Here is a 19,983-nt window from a genome sequence, read left to right as displayed (position 1 = left end):
TAGAAACCCTTAGAATCTAAGAGTTTGGTCTTTTTCTTTTTGGAACAGCCTGCCAGAGGATCTAAGGCTTAGATCCTCTGACGGCTGTTCCACAGTCTAGGGTCATTATAGGCTGTGCAAAGCTGCATCTACATGCCTAGTTTTGTTCTAGCCCTGGGAACAGTGTAAGATGATCTAAGCAAAGGGATCTGCTACAGTACAAAGCATTTCAGATATGTTTAGGCAATAGGCAGGTGCATTACCATTTAGCGATATAAAAAGCAACAGAGAGCTCATAAAATGCATTCTAAAACCAACAGGCAACCAAGGGATATGTGTGCCTGAGGAATAATCACCTCAAAGAAATCTCAACCGGTCAAATAGGGTCTGCACAGTTCTCAAGTTCGTCCAGAAGGACATTATGAAGAGAACAGGGACAGACAGCTTTTTGGCATCTGTATGCACTAGATCATTTACTACCTTGACTAGGACGCTAAGGACAGTCTCTGTGCTCTGGTTGAATGAGTGGTCAAGGAGCTGCTATTGATTGCATTTGCACTGATTTAGAAAAACAAAATCAAAGTTTCAAAGGATTTGTACAATATATGTCATCTGTCCAGATTGTGTCCAAACGGGATATTACATTTCACATCTCCAGGTTTTATGAGATATTCTATTTGTTTAGACAGCTGCAAACATCTCTCCGCCACAATGAGTTGAAATCAGATTTTTGCTAAATGCAGCCTCAGTCTATTCAAAGTGACTTGCAGAAAGGTCAATGCCTGGGCGGAGCTCAGATAAATTGGATAGCAACAAGGCTTCACTGTTAACGTTATTGTCTGAGAGATCTGCATGTGTTTCTGCGATGGATCAAGTGAGGAGATGACCCAAGGTTATGGGATAGGTTAAACCCACATTTCCACCACAAGTGTATAGTATATCATTTTCTTTTATCTCCCTGAGTCACCAGAAGGGGTAAATATAAGTCAAGGTGGCTACATGGGTTCTTAAACTTGTATTGGAATAAATGTCAACTGTGGTCACACAAATTACATTATAGCAGTCAATAGTCAGTCAATTCTCTCCTGTTACAACGGACAGATGTCCCTGAAGTATTCGCTGTTAAGGAATGCTTCACCGAAAGGAAGGGGATTTTTCATCAATATTGATTTCATAATACAATTTTGGGGGAATTAAAGATATTTGTACTGTATGCAGGTGAGTCAAAACCCACAAAGCAAATAATGAGCTCTTCATATGATATGGTCATCTAAGCCATTTTGCTCTACATTTTATAGAAGCATAACTGATTATTTACCAGGGACATGCAATGCACATCAATCGACAGTTTCCACATCAATGCAAATGTGCCAGAGTTAGCTAATGAGCAAATTCTCATCTGCAGTCCCTGGGCAGGTTGTTAAAATTATTAGCCTAGAATTATCAATACAATACAATACAATACAACACAACACAACAATACAACAAGTACACAAAGAAAAACATAGCTTCAGTATACAGTATGTAAAAACAATGACATTGTGTAGCAGTAAGTTTGGTTTGACTGAGTTAAAATTAGAAAATGACGTAATTGGTAGTCTCTCTTAATTCAGTTGACAGACTGTTCCAGTAGTGGGAGGCTCTAACAGAGAAGGCTGTTCATGCTTTTCCTTTCATTACTTCATCTCCTGCTGTTTTGACAGTTTCATCAAGAAGGTATCATTATACTGTATAGGTTTTCTCTCAGGGCATAAAGCCTGTGAGGTGATTTTTGTTGGTATCAAGCCTAATAAACATTAAGGTAGTAGCACTGGTTACAGTAATAGCCCTTAAACAGGGGACAATGTGTTTGGGTAGTCATCACAGTGGCTTCTTCAAATCAGTGCTGGGTTCTTTCAGTGAGAGACAGATGGAGATAGAGCATGACGCCTGTTGGTGTTCCTTTTGTCTCGGCGTATGTGTGCATGAGCAAGTGGGAATGTGAGGGAGGGCAGAGAGAGAGAGAGAATGCAGGGTGAGAAAAGAGAGATGAGAGAGTGAGAGACAGGAATAGACATCGCTGAGAGGGAAAATAGATGGAGAGAGAAAAGACTGAGATGGGGAGAGAAAGAGAGAGAGAGAGAGAGAGAGAGAGAGAGAGAGAGAGAGAGAATGAGCAAACGCAAGGAAAAGGAGAAAGGGAGCGTGAGTGAGGGAGATAGTGAGAGAGAAAGTAAACTCTGGCACAGTTTGACTACGACCAACTCTGTGTGCAATCAGAATACTAATTAGACTCTGTGGAACTGAGAGAGAAGGATATAGGGGGGCACAACGATTCATATGTGGAACTATTCATGCATGCATATCTTGTCAAGAAACTCTAGCAAAACTCTAATTAGTATTACAGTGTGTGTAAACTGTAAAGGTCCTCTCATTAACATCTTTAGCAACAGTTAATAAACATCATTACAGACAGTCCCACGCTGACTGCATTCAACAGCGTGTGCTTTAATCATACAGTATTTGAAACTCAAACTTGAAATGATTAGTGTACTGGACGCCTAGCCTCAGAGAGGAGGGATTACATTTGAGGTTCTACTATAATCCAAACCAATTATATTCTCTCATTAGCGTTTTTTCCACAGTGAACAGCTTGTCAACCAGCAAAGACAACTCAAAAGTTAAAATGAGGACATGTTTTCTGAAATCCACTGCATCTGGTACACACATTTTACTCTGCGCTTTGATCTAAAACTCATTGTGGCAGAGGGGCAGGATATGAATGGCCCCTGTGTGTGATCTCCAAAGGCCATCATGATGCAGGAGTTTTATTTATGTACTTTTTACATTGTGGCACCGTAGGGGCCCAATCATCTGGAAGAGTGTCTCTCAGTGTGTGAATCTGTCTGTCTGTCCAAAATATTGTGCTTTTTGAGCGGTGCAAACCGCTCCTACATTTCAATCTGTCTGTATTAGTACAGAATGTATGTTTCCATGTAAGGAGCTCATACACATAAAGTAACTGACGTCACGGACAGAATGGCCCATACAAGGAGATATGCACGTGTGTCATCTTTGTACCACTCACTTCGCACATGGGTGCGATTTGTTTTAAACTTTAATTTCATACTGGTCAGTGGAAGTCTGATTAAGCTGAAAATTTGTCCACATATGGAGATATTCACAGATGACTGACATCATAATACTGGGGTCATAGCACTCACATCACAGCCATGCAAGCCACACCATAGTAGACCATGTCTTATTTCTCCCATCATAATATCTACTGGACATATTGTAGGTTACAAGCTAACAGCTGTCCAACAAAGTTTTAGTATTTTGGTGTCCAATTAAAAGAATGGGTTGGAATGCTCACTGTTCTTGTTATTATTATTGTGACAGCGACACCTTTACTTTACTTGTGTGTATTCCCTGGAGCAGAAAAACTTCACAGGACTCCGATGTAAAAAGAACATAACAAAATGTGTTCCCTAGAAGTAATCAAAAACTAGTTCTTAAACTCAAAAATATACTGAGGTAAAAAAAACATGTTGCTCTGACCTTGTCTTGAACATCAACTGAATCTGCACTGCACTAAAACCTTCAGCTCTCTTAAAGCTACTGTAATAGCACGTCATTACTATGAAATAAACAGAATAAACCACAAATGAATCAAAGACAAAGTGTGTTATATAGGGCTGGGCGATATAATCAATATCACGATTAGAAGTTTCACCTCGATTACTCGATTAATGAACGTTCACAAAAAAGTGAAAATAGTAGATCTACAGGATTTTTTAGCAATTTTACACCAAGCTTTCTCTGTTTTACACACCCGATTGTGCAACAAAGTGTAATACAGGGCTTGCCTTACAGGGGTTAATCAGATCGATTATGAAAAATCACACCTGTGTGAACTGAGCGGTGGTCGTGGGGGGGGGGGGTGCCTGTGTGTGTGTGTGTGTGTGTGTGTGTGTGTGTGTGTGTGTGTGTGTGTGTGTGTGTGTGTGTGTCTGGCCTGGCCTGAACAACAGCGCCCCTCCCTTAACATGTGTGGTCAAAAAAGGTACTTCAGGCTACATACAGACACACACGCACACACACACACGCACGCATACACACACGGCCACGTATAGGAGACGGTGTAACCACCGCTCAAAAATGTATTAGGCTATTAGACTCATATTTTTCGTGTTGTTTTGTCGATATTAGGCTAAAAGAGAATCAAAATATCTTAAAATATATTGCTTCTCGATTATTCGGTTATGGGTCCTAAATTGATTATTGGTTCTAAATATCGGTTTTGATATGTTTTTAGACAGTTAGACTGTCCACTATCTCAGGCTGTAGCATCAACATGACATGTGTGCATGACATTGTGTTGTATGCAAGACCTTCATAAAGCCTAATTACAGGGCAGGGATGGCGCTGATCAGACGGTGGGTGCCCTGTTCATTTCCTGTTGGTTTTGTTAGTTGGTGAACAGTGGCTTTTACTGTCTTGCGTAATCACTGCCAGAACAGTCATCCAGGACATCGGTTTGTGGGGGTGCTGAGGTTTGCGGTGCATTTGCGTCATTGGGTGTGTCATTCGTGTGTGTACTGTATGCATGTTCTTGTGAACACACACATATTGTTCATTCATGTGTGTGTGTGTGTGTGTGTGTGTGTGTGTGTGTGTGTGTGTGTGTGTGTGTGTGTGTGTGTGTGTGTGTGTGTGTGTGTGTGTGTGTGTGTGTGTGTGTGTGTGTGTGTTCGTCCTTACTGACCTGACCACTTTGGTCCCGTTCCTGATGACCTGCATGTCCACATTGCAGGTCCCAGTGGAGTGAGAGACCAGATTGATCTCTGAGAAGTCAGCCTGGAGACACAGAGCAGGTAGTTGTTGTGAATGTTTCAGCTTATTCCCAGTACAAGTGGTTATAATGTATACAGGCATTCAGCTTGGTAGTTCTGCTACCATTATTCTCTATTATTCTAAAACCTGCTCATGTCGGCTATTGGCTGGTTTCATAATTCTATTTCAGATAGAATTGTACATCTGAATCAACATTTCTGCATATCTTTAGCCACTTAAAACCCTATTGGTTGACAGGGTGGACAAGAAAAATAACCTCGCATTTAAGGTCCATGTAGGTAATTTCAGTCAGATACATTTTGTATAGGAATAATTCTTGTTATCCAATATCACTCACTGAATCACATTTGCTTGAATTCTGTCTATCATTTTGCACCCTGATCTATAGCCTGTGATAAATATCTGGGCATCTTTTACAAACTATTTGTTTGCACTCTCTTTCTGTAAGGAAGGACCAGCATTGGAACTTGTTTATTTATAAAGCCCTTCTGGGCATTTTGATTTATAATGTATAAAGCCCTCTAGGCATTTTACCATCTTATCATCCTTCACTCCTAACTAGGAACTCAACACGCTCTCACAGGAATAGGTTGTGCTCCAGCAGTTCCTTCCGCTAGCTCATGACTTAGAACTTCTTTTAAATCCAGTGCCCCTCAGACATGGAATAAACTTCAGCTGGCACTCAGACTGGACTCACCCGGGACAGCTTAAAGATTTTTTTATGTGGTTTTTGTACTGTTTTATCCTTTGTGCTGTCTTAGGTGCTTTTTGTAAGCTGCTTTCTCTGCCAGGCTAAGTTGCATAAAGTGATGTCTGTGGTTATATTAAGGATAATTATACTGTAACTAGGAAAAGTGTTTCAACTGAGGTCATGTGATATTTTAACTTTTCATTGCATTTGTTTGTTACGTCTTATTTATTTTAGTCTTTTGCTTTGATTTTGTATTTGTAATCTCGGCACCAATGAAAAAGAGGTGTGTCCTCAATTAAATAAAAGTTACATTCGCTTTTTTAAATTGGGGAACTGAGAGCACCTGTACTGTAAGGGTTATTACTGTAATCTGCTCAACTATTAGTGCTATATTAACTTCAGGCCTCGTTCAACCTTCAGGGCTTCTGTCACAGATTTATCAATAAATATAATAATACAAGTGTTATACCTGTTCCACTCTGATGTCATAGTCCCCAAGGACCTTTTTACCCCGGAATACTTTGGCCCTGGAAGAGAAGAGAAGAGAAGAGAAGAGAAGAGAGGAGAAGAGAAGAGAAGAGAAAGTAATGTTAAGAAAAATATAATTTATAAACTCTGACATACAGACACGCGCACACACACACGCGCACGCACACACACACACACACACACACACACACACACACACACACACACACACACACACACACACACACACACACACACACACACACACACACACACACACACACACACACACACACACACACACACACACACACACACACACACACACACGGCTCAAAACAAAAGCCTGTTTGAATCCCACATTGTTTCTCATTCTATATCACTCAGTCTGTTGCCCTCTTTCCCCAGGCTCTAGTAGAATGTCCCAGCATGCTCCCTGGCTGTTTGGCAGGAGTTTGGTACACAGCAGGCTGCCGCCTGTCGTGCTGCGCACAGGTTTTCTGATGCTCCTTTCTACAGCATGAGACCAGCTGGGACTAACAGAAATACATACAGTAGACCCAGTCAGTAATCAAAGAGAAAGTTATTTCTCCTCACGGTTTTCTATAGTCTAGGCTTCCTTCATTCATTGTTTCATTCAGAGCAATCACATTATAGTAAATCCTTTTATCTGTTATGTCAAACTTTTCCCATCCATCCATCCATCCATCCAACCTTCCATCCATCCATCCATCCATCCAACCTTCCATCCATCCATCCTTCCTTCCTTCCAGCCAGCCAGCCAGCCAGCCATCCATCCAACCGTCTATATTTATCCAACCATCTATCCACTGTTAAGTCACATACAAGCCTCTCTTTTTGGGGGAAAGTGAAACACTTAAGTTTCATTTCATCCCATCATGTTTAAACATCATCTCCACAGCTGTGCCACAGTAGTTATATCTAAACTTGCTGTAGGCTAGCAGCTGGAACTTGGAAGTGCTATAGGCTACAAACACAATAAAGAATTGAGTTACCCTCAGCTGTTCCTGGTATGTGCTGCCCTCTACTGGACATTAGTTTGCCATGGAAGATAGAAAAGAAAATGGATGCACAGCCTCTGAGAACTCTTAGGCCTAATGCTTGATTCATTTAATTAATTGTTCTATCTTACAATACCATAATGCTGTTGAGGTTGTAGATTGTCTATTTTTGGCATGCGTACAGTAGGCCTATATCAATGTGGCAATACTTGAACACCCATGCAGGCTGGGTATAGGCCTATAATGGACAGTAATGCTGTTAAAATCTCCATTAGTGACATTATTATGTACCCTTGTAGTATGAATGATGAAAGAACATAATAGCAGTATTACGTACCATCTAAAGTTTGTTGTGTAGTATCTAGAGAGTAAAGACACATACAAAGTCAGGCAGAAGACACAAAGCAAGACAAAAATAGATTGTCTACTAGATGAGGCATGAAGGTACAGACAGAGGAGGGAATGTCATGACATTTGAGATAAAAATCCACTTGAACTCATATGACTGATTAGACAGGTGGTCAAAGGAAAAGGTCAACAAATCACATTTCTTCATTCAATATGTGAGTGCGGTCGTGCGGACATAGGTAAACGGTAAATTGGTTGGGGGAGGCATACATACAAGATGCAGTTTACACCTGAAGGTGGGGCTGGGATATAATACATTTCATGAAACCACCCATACATTCTTAACTTTGACCTTGAACTAAGTGGTGGAAGAAGTATATTTGTTTTACTTCACCTAAATACCCTTTTAAATTAACCTTAGCCTATACTATATATAGTATGACAACTCTCCTCAATGAGTCTGCTCAAGACAAGAAGCAAAAGCATGTTTAGCTCACTGTTGTTCACCTTGCCCAAATTCAAAACTAAATTTTCATTTTGAGTCATGAAAAAAGTTCCCTATACGCAAAAACTTTCCCTGACAGATTGATCCCATCTCTCCTCAAGGCTGGACCTTTTCACACTTGACAAGATAAACATTCTAAATGGTTCGAACTTCTAAGTTTATTTCCTGTTGCAGTCTTTGTGAATATCAGTACCTGACAAATTGGACCCAACAGTGCCACCTGGTTTGGAAAATATAAGCACCGTGACAACTAACCCGAGTGATGAGTATGTCTCCCTGAGTTAAACAGACAGCCAGATGGAAGGAAAACAGCCTGCAGTCTAATTGCCCTTGCACAATCCATTTTTACAAATGAACACTTTAAATCTCTGGTTCTCCAAGTGGGGCCTGGGGACCGGCAGGGTTGCCCAGCAAAATGAGGAACTGTTAAACATTGAAGCCCTATTAATATTTTAGGCTAACATCATGTTTAAGATCCGTTATTTTTTCTTGATGAATGTCTTATGGAGGTCCCAGGCACAAAATCCTTTCAGGTGGGGGGCCGCGGCCAAACACATTTGGAGTCATTGACATTAAACATTCTGAGAACCACTAAAATTGATCAAAGAAAATCTCTCCATCTTCACCACAGCCAGTAACACCAGAATCCCAAGGTGGGAACAGAAATTCTGAACTTTAATGGATGTAATCAAACCTTCATTTCTTTCCATCCCAGCCATAATTTGCTCCACATTTACTGTAACGTGATGATGTATACTGCAAGGATCTTTAGCTCTATGTTATCCATTAAAGTTGTATCCAACTCATCATGCGTAACCTCACAGCACAGCAGAAAAGCATATGGCTTATTAGATGTGATTCATTAGCACCAGAACATCTGTGAGGGTAGGATGCCACAACGGACAAACCAGGCGTGGCACACTTGCACAGTGCTGCAGTGCACAGGGGGTCAGTTACACCCAGAATACCAATCCACTTATACAGGGAAGATGCTGAGATAGCCATCATGTTTAATTACATCTACAGTTACTATCAGATATGTAGACCAGGGATCTTCAACGTTTTTCAGCCAGCTGACAGAGAGATGAAGCAGGGACCCCCACTGTATAAGGTATAAAATTGTTTTGCTGATTCAACTTTTACATAGATTTCATTGACTTGTTTGACAGCACTATCATTTTGTATTCATGTTAATGTGTATTTTCAGATATTTAGCCCCTTAAACCGTCTATAATTAGTAAACTTGACCTTTCACTCTTTAATTAGTCTGCTCTTTTTTCCCTCTATACCAAACCTCTTTGCCAAAAATAGCCGTTCTACAAGCTCACAACGCCTCGCAGGGTGAGGCATTGTGAGCTTGTAGATCGGCTATTTTCGACTGTTGAAGACCCCTGATGTAGACCATGCAGTGGTTTTTGAAATTTCTGAATTTCAAAGACCCCTATAACTCTGAGAGTGTACACGTGGAACTATAAGGGTCCATTTGGTTGCATTTGTACACTCTCAGAGTTACAGACTCTTAAAGGAATAGTTCACCCAAAAAATAACATTGATTACTCACCCCATATAGAGACTTGAATTCATGGATGTTTTTGTTGCATTCCTAAGCCAATAATTTGAGGAGACTCTCCATAGGGAACAAAGCAGGGTCTTTGTGTCTCCATAGGGAACCACTGGTGGTCATCAAATTATTGGCTTAGGAATTCAGGTCTCCATGTGGTGAGTTATCGATAGAAAAAAGTTATTTGGGGGTGAACTATCCCTTTATTTGGATCCCTCAATGAATGAACCCTGAGAGTCCCTGGACCCTAGCTTGAGAATCACTCATATCTCCCCCTCGGTCAGGGGAGATATGACGTTTCATGGCTACGCTATATTCACCCGCCTTTGACCTCCCCCACATCTTTCTGGACACCCAATCAGGGTCACATGCACCCGAGATTTGAACCCGGGTCACCCATACACAAAACCTTAAGCCTTGGCCTGGGGACATACAGTATTAACCTTTCGGGCCTCAGGATGAGGTAGCCTACTCTACATACTGTACAGCTATGCATTTATTGTCCAACATATAATGATAGTATCGTCTGCTAAATGTTGTCATTGTTATATTCATACTCAACATATGCTCAGTTTACACCTTCTTAAACAGCCTCCTGACAAGGGACAGAGGGTGGGTGTGTGTGATTTGATAACAAATCCCAAATTGCCAGCCAGTGTGTCATGGTAGAAACCATTCAAGTTGCTAGTGGGACCACAGCAGCTGTAAATGGCTTTGTTTATTTCCCAAGGCAAAGTGTGGGTGATACTGGGATTTTACCCCTTCTCTTTCTCTCTAATGCCTGATTTATATACAGTACTGAAAATTGCAGGTCTACAAGCTCACAACGCATCCTGGATGCGATGTGTTGTGAGCTAGTAGATCGCCTATTTGTCACAAAATGGGGCATAAATTAGGCTTAACGATCATCCCCTCGGCCATTGAGAATAGCTCAGCGTTTATATATATACCGGTATGAGTCAGGCTGGCCTGTGAGACTAAGATAAAGGTGAACTGAAAGGATGCCTTCTCTCTGATCCATGACTTCAGTAGCTGGAGCAGATGCATGTGAAATTAACTGCAGACAACGGAGGGTGCTCGGGGAAAATGATGCATCCTTAATCGTGACCAGGAAACAAACAATAAAAAAAATATAGAGCAGAAATTAGATTAAGTTAAACTGAATTAAATGTCATTAAAATGAATGTGTGAGGTCATTTCCCTCAAGATGTTACAAAAAATAGAGTGAAAGGGGATAATGAGTGCATTAGTTACTTTAGATAATAAAGTAAATCTTTATAAATTGGATCTAAATCAGAATGCTATTTTATTTAGACTATATGGAATAGAGCCATGGATTGATATGAGATTGCACTGTAGCCTAATGTCAGTAGGTGGCAAGTTGACAAGTTCTTCTGGAAATAGCCAGTGTGTAAAGTAATTAAGAACATTTACTTAAGTACTGTACTTAAGTAACATTTTTAGGTAGTTCTACTTTAGTGGAGTATTTCCAATTTTCAGAACTTTTACTTCTACTCCACAACATCTCAGATGAAAAATAAATAAATACAAAAATTACTCCACTACATTTATTTGAAAACTTTACTTTGTACTAATTTACCTTGTAGATTTTGATTATTATACAAAACATACCACTTCAGCCCAAAATACATTTCGGCCATTTGAAAATAGACGATTTACAAGCTCACAATGTCATGCGACGCATCACATGCAACTTGTGAAAATGTATGGGACCTTCTGCAAAATGAGTACTTTCTACTTTTGGTACTTTAAGTACATTTTTATGCCAATACTTTTGTACTTTTACTCAAATACATTTTGAATTGCAGACTTTTACTTCTACATTGCAGCATTGATACTTTTACTTAAGAAATGTGAGTACTTTTTACATGTAGCCTATAGTTTCTATTGCTTTGGTGATATGCCCAGAATGCTAAGGGTCAGCTGATGTTTATTCAACAGTTACTTAGCAACAGATGTGTGTGAGGTTTGCGGAGCTAACATGGCCGCCAGTGAAAATAGCTCTGGCCAAACTATTTACTGTAGGCTATCTGAGCCAGGGTTCTGGTGACTCCATTATCCCTGGGTCATTTGATCCAATCCCACTGCATTATTGATCAATGGACACTCAGACACCAACCAAATCCTGTACCGATTAAGCTTGTTCCATCAATGCGGGGGGACGAGAGAGAGAGAGAGAGAGAGAAACAGACAGACAGACAGACAGACAGACAGACAGACAGACAGACAGACAGACAGACAGACAGACAGACAGACAGACAGACAGACAGAGAGTAATAGGCAAAGAGAGATACAATGGAGATGGAAAACATTTATCCAATAAATCAAGATCAGGTTCATTTATGAGAGAAAAAAGAAATAAATCCATATATTATTGATGTTAAATTATTTCTGCTGTATTATCTTCTGGGTAACAACCCTCAGGCGTCATATTCATCAATAATGTGGCAGAAAGTACTGTAGCTTTGATCCATGACTAGCTTGATCTAGTCATGGATAACACCTGCAATGGTTTACACTAAACCTTTACTATCCTGGGGTGTAATTACTAATTACACTTACAAAGCCCAACACCACAAATGCATGTTCTGCACAGCACATTGACTCAGCTTCTAGTAAATGCTCCCTCTGTTTTAATCTGTCTTATCAAGGATGTATTCAAATAGATGCCTATAAATGATTGTCTGTCCAAAATAAATAAATATACCCTGCCTCATTTAATTAAAACACTGTCACCAAAAGGTGAAGACGAAATGCCAAGGACGATTAAACAGCAGGAGTCACTGTGACATGTCCCGCTGAAGATGTTTTAGAAGGGTAATGCCGAATGGTCATTATCTGTGATGGAGCAATCATGCACCTCTCTGTCATCCACAAAGGATGTCACACTGTTCAGGTCATAGTATCTCTCTCTCTCTGTGTGTGTGTGTGTGTGTGTGTGTGTGTGTGTGTGTGTGTGTGTGTGTGTGTGTGTGTGTGTGCGTGCGTGCGTGCGTGCGTGCGTGCGTGCGTGCGTGCGTGCGTGCGTGCGTGCGTGCGTGCGTGCGTGAGTGCGTGCGTGTGTGTGTGTCGCTCTCTCTCCCTCTCACACACTCTGTCTCTCTTTGTGTCTGTGTCTCACTTTCGCTCTCTCTGCTCTCCTAAAGTGCTCCAGTGCAAAGACATCAATTTATCTTCAATCATGTATGGGAAGCGAAGAGCATTTTCACCTTCTATTGCCAGATAAGAAAGATCCCAGAGAGTATGTTTTTAAAATGTTGAAAATGTAATATTCAAAGAACAAGAAGCATAATTGATTTCCCTGGGTTATTTGTCCTACATAACAGCCTTGCCTTCCACCACAAAACATCAAAGAGCAAGCTCTTATTCATGGGCATTTTGAAAGGAAGACAGAGAAATCCCACCGGAGAGATGCATTTGTATTCTGAAGAAGAATGAGATGACTTAACAGAGAGAAACCTTCTTTCACCTCTGTATCTTGCTAACTCATCCCCCCCAGAGCAGATTAGATGAAACAGAGCTTTGATTAAGGGCTGTCTGTGTGTCTGGCCATGGTCAGTATCCAAATGATATGCGTGACCACAGGCCATATAGGAACATGTAATATAGGCACATGCAGGGACGTGCTGGGCCCTTGATTCAGCCCGGGAAAAAGAGTTGGAGAGGCCCTCATTGCGCGCTATACACCAACACGGAGCTTTGTCATCAGCGCGTCATAGCTGGGGGCGGAGTCAAGCGTGGGGGAAATATTTAACAACCCCCATTAGTAGAATGGGGTTTTCCGTGTTTTCAAATCCGATTTTTTAATAGTATAGCGATGTTTTAATTAATTGCAATGTCTTACATTGATTCCTTGGTTGCCAATGGACAAAAAATGATGCATTTAAAATTAAACAGCTTTGGGATTAAATATTGTCTGATATTATTAAGGACAGGTCGCATCATCAAAGACCATGGGTTATCTAGACTATCCGTCTGGTATTAGACACTGTTACATTTTTTTTTTATGATAAATTAAACTTATCGTATCAAAAAACGAAAAGCATTAATTAATCAATGATGGTTATAGAGCACATTAAATGAATTCCAGTTGTCTACAGCCATTAACAGCTTGTTATCATGCAAGGATTTACACACTGACACAACGCAACACAACACAATCCTATCCTAAATAGTTTCAAACCTGCAGAAAATACTTTTAAACTGGCGTCGATCCTGCCATATATTCAAAGATCAGGTCTCTATCCTACTTGAACTCACTACGATGTGTTCTATAAACAACATTGACGACTTAACGACTGTTGTTTTTTGATATTAGAGTAAGTTTAATTGATCATATATTGTAATTGTGTCTCTACCAGGTGATTAAAGACATAATGTAAACAGGTTTTGTAGCATAGAGGGAAGAGGGGGACCACGGGTGCTTATATTGTGCAACTCTGACACATGCACGGGGGATAATCTGAGTCTGATTATAAACCACTTAATTACATTGATTCCTTACTGCAAATGCCTGGACAAAAAACTATCTGCAATAGCATCGGGATTAATTGTTGTCCTTATAGGACTGGTCGGATCAATGCCATGGTTATCTGACTGATTTAATCACCTGGTAAGAGACACACTTTCACATTTTCATGAACATGATCAATTACACTAATCACAATATCAAAAAACAAAGGCCATTAATTCAGCAATGATGTTCATGGAACACGTACGGGAAGGACACAGGAGGAGGATGCCATTGTAAGTGTATTAGGCAATGGGAATGGATTTAGACCATATTCACGTTTCAAATCTATTGACGACTAATGGGCCTGGCTGTTGGATTTATATTGTGGCACGTTTAATTGATCATATCTCATATTAATATTAGTGTCTCTACCAGGATTGAAATGAACACTGCATGTGCAAACATGTTTTTTTTGTAACACAGGGAGTAGAGTAGATGGAGAGAAAAACAGATCTCCGATCTCTAGAGATGTTACCGATCAATCGGCAATGGATCGGATCGGGCCGATCAAAGCGTGATCGGCGATAATCGGTGGTTTAGATCAAAAGGTAAATTCACCGATCCGATCGGATCGGTGCATCCGATCAACCAGCCGTTCAGTATGCCCACTTGAGGCCATTTTGGGGTATTGATTTCCACAGTGCTGAAGGAATAATTAGTTACTGCTATGATAATAAATACATAGTAATGCTGGTAAATAAATATAAGGCAAATATATAAATGAATTCATGAGTGAATGAATGAATTAAAGTTAAAACATTAACATTTAGAAAATATAAATAATATGTAAATAATAACTTGATCGGATCGGTGATTGATCGGTATCGGGTGATCAAACTTTTGTGATCGGTGCTCGGTGATCGGTTCCAAAAAACCTGATCGGACCATCCCTACCGATCTCATCTCATGGTTGTGTAACTTGGATAGCCTACAGAAACGACAGATCTCCATCTCAGTCAGTGCTTGTGTAATTTGCGGGGAATATATTAATCTGACTCTGATTACAAACCACTTGAACTCCGACTTCTATATCCTATATGCCAGGGAGAAGATAACCGGGGTCCAACCTATGTGCGAGCTTGTTGATTTTTGGCACGGCATAGATTGGCAAAAATAGATTTGGTGTAGTAGACTGAATATGTGGTCAACGTATAAAGAGTAAAATTGGGTCCCGTTTTATTCCAGAGGTTTTGATGAGGCAGGAGTAGTAGTTTAGACGAGGTGGCGAGGTACAGTAGCTCCGTGCTGCACAGCGGTGCGTTCAATCAATCAATCAGTCATCCATAATAGGCTTGTTATCTTAATAATAAGTGAACTTTACGACGGCGAGTGAACGATTGCGTTCCAGAAGTCCTTCTGATGGATTTTTCTTGGCTGTCGAGTGTTTTATCGTCCAAAAAAATCGCTCTGAACGTGATTAAAACGATAGTGTACTGTTTACGCTGTATTAACTCAATGGGGAAAGGCGGTTTGTTTTCCCCCACGCTCAAAGCGGATGTGACGTTTATGGGCGTTCCTTTCTAGCTCCGTGTTGGTGTATAGAGAGAGATCTCTCTCTATAGCGCTGCTGCTACTCAAATATTTGCCATTTCAGATCATGACGAGTGACAAGCCAGTGGGCCAATTACATAAGTTATATTTTGTCGTTGTCGGGTGGAAACCTTGTATGTTCAAAACCGTTTGTTGCGGTGCGAGGCGTTGTGTGCTTGTAGATCTGCTGTTTTCACTACTTTTGTGCAACGGCCTTGTATGATGAAGCAGGGCTTTGCTTTGCGAAAAAAAATGTACAAATTTGAAACTTGGAGATATGCGGTTTCTGCCAGACAGTGACGATTTACTTTGTTGGCCGCCCAGTCCCCAAAATGGAACGAAGGCCGACATTTTATTTTTTTCCTAATGGCCGGCCTGGACCGGCCGAGAATGAACCGGCCGTTCGTGAGTTGTCCCGCTTTTCCCAATGGCCAGCACGTCCCTGGGCACATGTAAGAAAAAACAAGTGAAAAGCAGACAACATTGCTGTCATTTGTAAGCTATTGTACAATTTCATATTATGTGCAACAACATTGATATTGTGCTCTTACTGTAGAGTACTCCAAAAACACTTGAGAGGTTAACATGCAATATAGTTTCTTCCCTATTTTAGAAAACATTTGAAAAAGAAACATGCCATGCACTTTGATGGCATGAGCACAGTTTGCACTGCTTCCTCAGAGATTTCTGTTAAACACAGAACATTTTTGGCATACTGTAGTAAACAAACAATGTTTCTTGAGCTTGGATAGTTGTTTCAACTGTGGATTGTGACCTTTGCTTCAAAACCTGTGTAAAATCCGTTGCAGGTATGAAGGTAGTACAGTATCATTTACTCAATCAACATTTTCTGTTGCTTTAATGGACTGTCCAATTGTCATCAAGCCCATAGTATATTGCAGGGGTCTTGGGGTCCGGAACCCCTGGGGGTTCCTCAGAGTTACTACAGGGGGTCCTCCAGATCTTTGTGTGATAAAAACTTTTTTCTCCTTTTTTATATTAACCACTTGAACCCTAGTGTCCATATTCGAGAGATTTAGCCAAAAATAGCAGATGCCTCGCGCTGCGAGACGTTGTGAGCTTGTAGATTGGCTATTTTCGGCAAAGAGCTTTGGTGTAGAGGGGAACAAGAGCAGACTAAGTACAGATTGAAAGGTCAAGTTTATTAAGTATTGACGGTTAAATATGGTATCTGAAAACACAAATTGACATGAATCCAAAATACACTGATGATTGTGCTGTCAGACAATGAAACTATATGGAATCTATGGGTTGTGGGGGTCCCTGCTTCATCTCTCTCTCAACTAAGGGGTCCTTGGCCTGAAAATGCTGAAGACCCCTGGTATATAGTATCAGTGTCAGTCTGGCAGCAGTCTGACAGCGCTGCAGTCTGGATCTGCCAGCCCAGCCCAGACCGCCGGGAGCCCATCTTGGACCTCCAGTGGAACTACTGCCTCATTGACTGTCGCTACACCGACACCATCCAGTAGAACACGCTCAACCTACCATGAAGAAAAGTCTACACAGTTCTGGCGAGCCAGGTCTACTCTCCAGGTATAGCCTCTCGGCTAAGGTCAAGCACATTACCTCAGTGCAATATACCGCCGTAATAGCCTACCATAATGCACGGCATATTACAATTAAATGCGCAGAATAATAGCTGGGAAGAGGATGAATTGATTACAACATGGCTGTTTTATTGCTCACTTCTCTGCTCTTGTATGGTCTGTCCAATTTGCTTGATACAGTGATTGTAAATCCAATTAAATGTGTGAATGCAGTGTCTTATATGTGCACACAATAAGAAAAACTGGACATAATGGTTGCCAATTAGGATACAAAGGATCCAGTGCTTTCAACACTTCCTGCTGGCCTAGATTTTCCTCAAGCAGAACATATCAGGGCAGCCTGTCAGATGTGCCAGTGAATGTGCCGTTTCCCTTCCTGTTCACCCTTGACACCTCCGACTTCCACTTCACTTTGTGTGTATTATTGAATTTGTCAGCACATTATATAAAGTATACGAAATACAAAAACAGAACAAAAAACAGACGGTCAACAATATTAGGACAGCACCCACCAATTCATTGAGGACCCCATGGATGTTCCTGGCCAGTACCTCCCCCGTAAGGAGTGGACAACCCTAAATCGCCTGTGGGACGTTTCGGTGCAGCAATGCAGAAGTGGGGTCTCACAGACAGTGCCCTCTGCGAATGTGAGGATACGACTGTGGAGCACGTGATGACCAGGTGCTCTATATACCATTACTGGCCACCGAATTGTGATCGTGGCTTAATAGACCTAGTCTAGAGTCTAGACTCACCGCTACCCACCAGTTAAGAGTGGGGTGGCTCAGAGTACAGACAGAGTACAGCAACTTGCAATGGGCCTGGTGTACAAGATACACTACACCACTAAGATACCCATGTACCTGTCTAAATACTTTGAAAACGTTAAGGATGTCCACAATTACAACACCAGAGGCAGCGCCACAGATCACGTTCAACCCAGAGTCAAGTCAGTCAAAGGTGCTAGGGTAGGGACCGGGTTGCCATGGCAATCAATTGGCTCAGTTGGGCCACGGGCCACGGCCAGAGCCTTTTGTACAATGGGCGGATAGCTGGGTTCTGGACAACCACCTATCCGACCGATTCGGCGCCGTACGTTCAACTCCCTCAGGAATCTGCGACGCGTGCGGCGAAATTGAAGTTGAACAGTTCTCGAGATACGTGAACTACAGACGAGTAGGTTATGTAAAGAGATTCTGTGCATTTATTGTAAGACATTTTCTTTATAGACATATTATGTTAACTCACTCAATGTATTTGTCATGTAACCTTGAAGAACCTGTCGTAGACTGGTCGTACTGAATGAACGTGAGCATAATGCGAATCTTCAAATCAGTGCCGCTTTTGTCATTTATTTTTCATCCTCAGGTTAGGATGTCCCCTGAATTATTCAACACCAGCACAGGCGCCTGTAACGTCTCCTGCCACATTATCTCTCGTCTCTGTCCTAAAGGCAGTTCTCCTATGAATTCCCACCTCCCGTGTGTCTGCATCACCCAGCTACACTTGTGCACTGCTAATATGAAAATCCATAGTTCTCAGGGTGTTAGGAGGGCAAAACCTGTTTAGGAAAACAGATAAAAAAAATTGACATGCCGGTATTTGATGCTCAATGACCTGAACAGATTTAGCTTGGTAATGTTATGCCGCCACCACCACCATGGAACATTTTGCTTAAATGATCAACGTTTGAGGACTAGAGGTTAATTGTGTACATTGTTGAGTTGTGTTATGATCAAGGCTTCAAAGGAGTATAGAGTATAGGCTAGCTGTCCCTCCTTTGAGCAGAAAGGGAGGCATGTGCATGTGGTATGTGTGTGAATGTGAATGTCTTTGTTTTTATGTATTATATGTAAAACAAAAACCAAATAAAATATTATTTAAAAAAAGAAAAAAGAAAGGGAGGCATGTATTCACAAAGGCTTTGCAAACGAGAGAGTCTTCCATCCTGCTGGGAGTTTATGTATTACATGATAGGAATAAACGCCACATTAGTTACATGTTTAATAGAATCCTTCCAGTTCCATGCATCATTTACCTAACTGTGGCATGGATTTCATCTGAAAGATTGATGCTTTGTCTTCCCCTTTGAGCTAATCTAGCCTGGTATGGCTAGACTAGGGATTTTATGTTGTTTGTTGTTGTAATGGCAGATTCATCAGGTTTCCAGGCTAGAGAGCTAATCTATGACCATGAGGGCCTCTCTTCCTCCATGAGCACCTCTTCCTCTGTGGGCCCCTATTCCTCTATCGGCCCCTATTCCTCTATTGGCCCCTATTCCTCTATCGACCCTTCTTCCTCTCCTTTGCACTTCATGTCCTTGATCTCTAATGCCTGATTTATATCTTATCTGCTGGCTCACAACGTGTCGCCTTGTACTATTTTTGGTGCACAACACTGGAGCACAACTAAATATAAATCACCCTTTACTTTAATACTTCCTTTGTTGCTAACAGTAACACCAACTCAGAAGCGTCTCTTTTATGCATGTACACTGTACTGTAGGTCGAATGAATGTGCACAGGGCAAGAGATTTACATTGCATTTAAAAAGAATTGCTGTACTATTTTTGCCAAAAGCATATTGTTCTCATTTAGACCACTTTCATTCAAAGTGACTAGCACTCAAGACAGCCTTAGATAGATAGACATCATTATTCTACAAATTATGTTTTGCAGATCGGGCTATGCTATCATGCATACATACTAGTAAGACACCTCAGGGCGACATCGCACCAATTCTTGGCCAACTGGCCAGTGATGTACCGTATTTCAGACCAGTTACCCATGTATGGAGACCCCTGGTACCCATCCATGTACTGTATATGGAGATATGCTGTGAGCCCAAACATGCTTACTCACTTATTCGTTATGTGAAAGTCCTATGATGTCTATGACATAAATATGTCATAGGCATGTCATATTATGACATCATACCCTTT

At 41.1% G+C, this 19,983-nt stretch overlaps 1 protein-coding gene across 1 annotated transcript in view; it reads right to left on the bottom strand.

Annotated features, from left to right (window-relative positions):
- Positions 1-19,983, bottom strand: part of syn2b (synapsin IIb) — a gene marked incomplete at both ends in the record, with an annotated part of 110,248 nt that overhangs the window by 40,909 nt on the left and 49,356 nt on the right. The window contains 2 exons of the mRNA XM_080727529.1: positions 4,727-4,818; positions 5,976-6,033. Of these exons, the coding sequence (XP_080583655.1) occupies positions 4,727-4,818; positions 5,976-6,033 (150 nt within the window). The remainder of the gene's footprint in view (positions 1-4,726; positions 4,819-5,975; positions 6,034-19,983) is intronic.

This window comes from Nannobrachium achirus (genome assembly GCF_963921795.1).
Source record: "Nannobrachium achirus genome assembly, chromosome: 6".
NCBI lineage: Eukaryota > Metazoa > Chordata > Actinopteri > Myctophiformes > Myctophidae > Nannobrachium > Nannobrachium achirus.
Note: the sequence above shows the minus strand (reverse complement) of the source record. Positions and strands in the feature narration are given on the sequence as shown.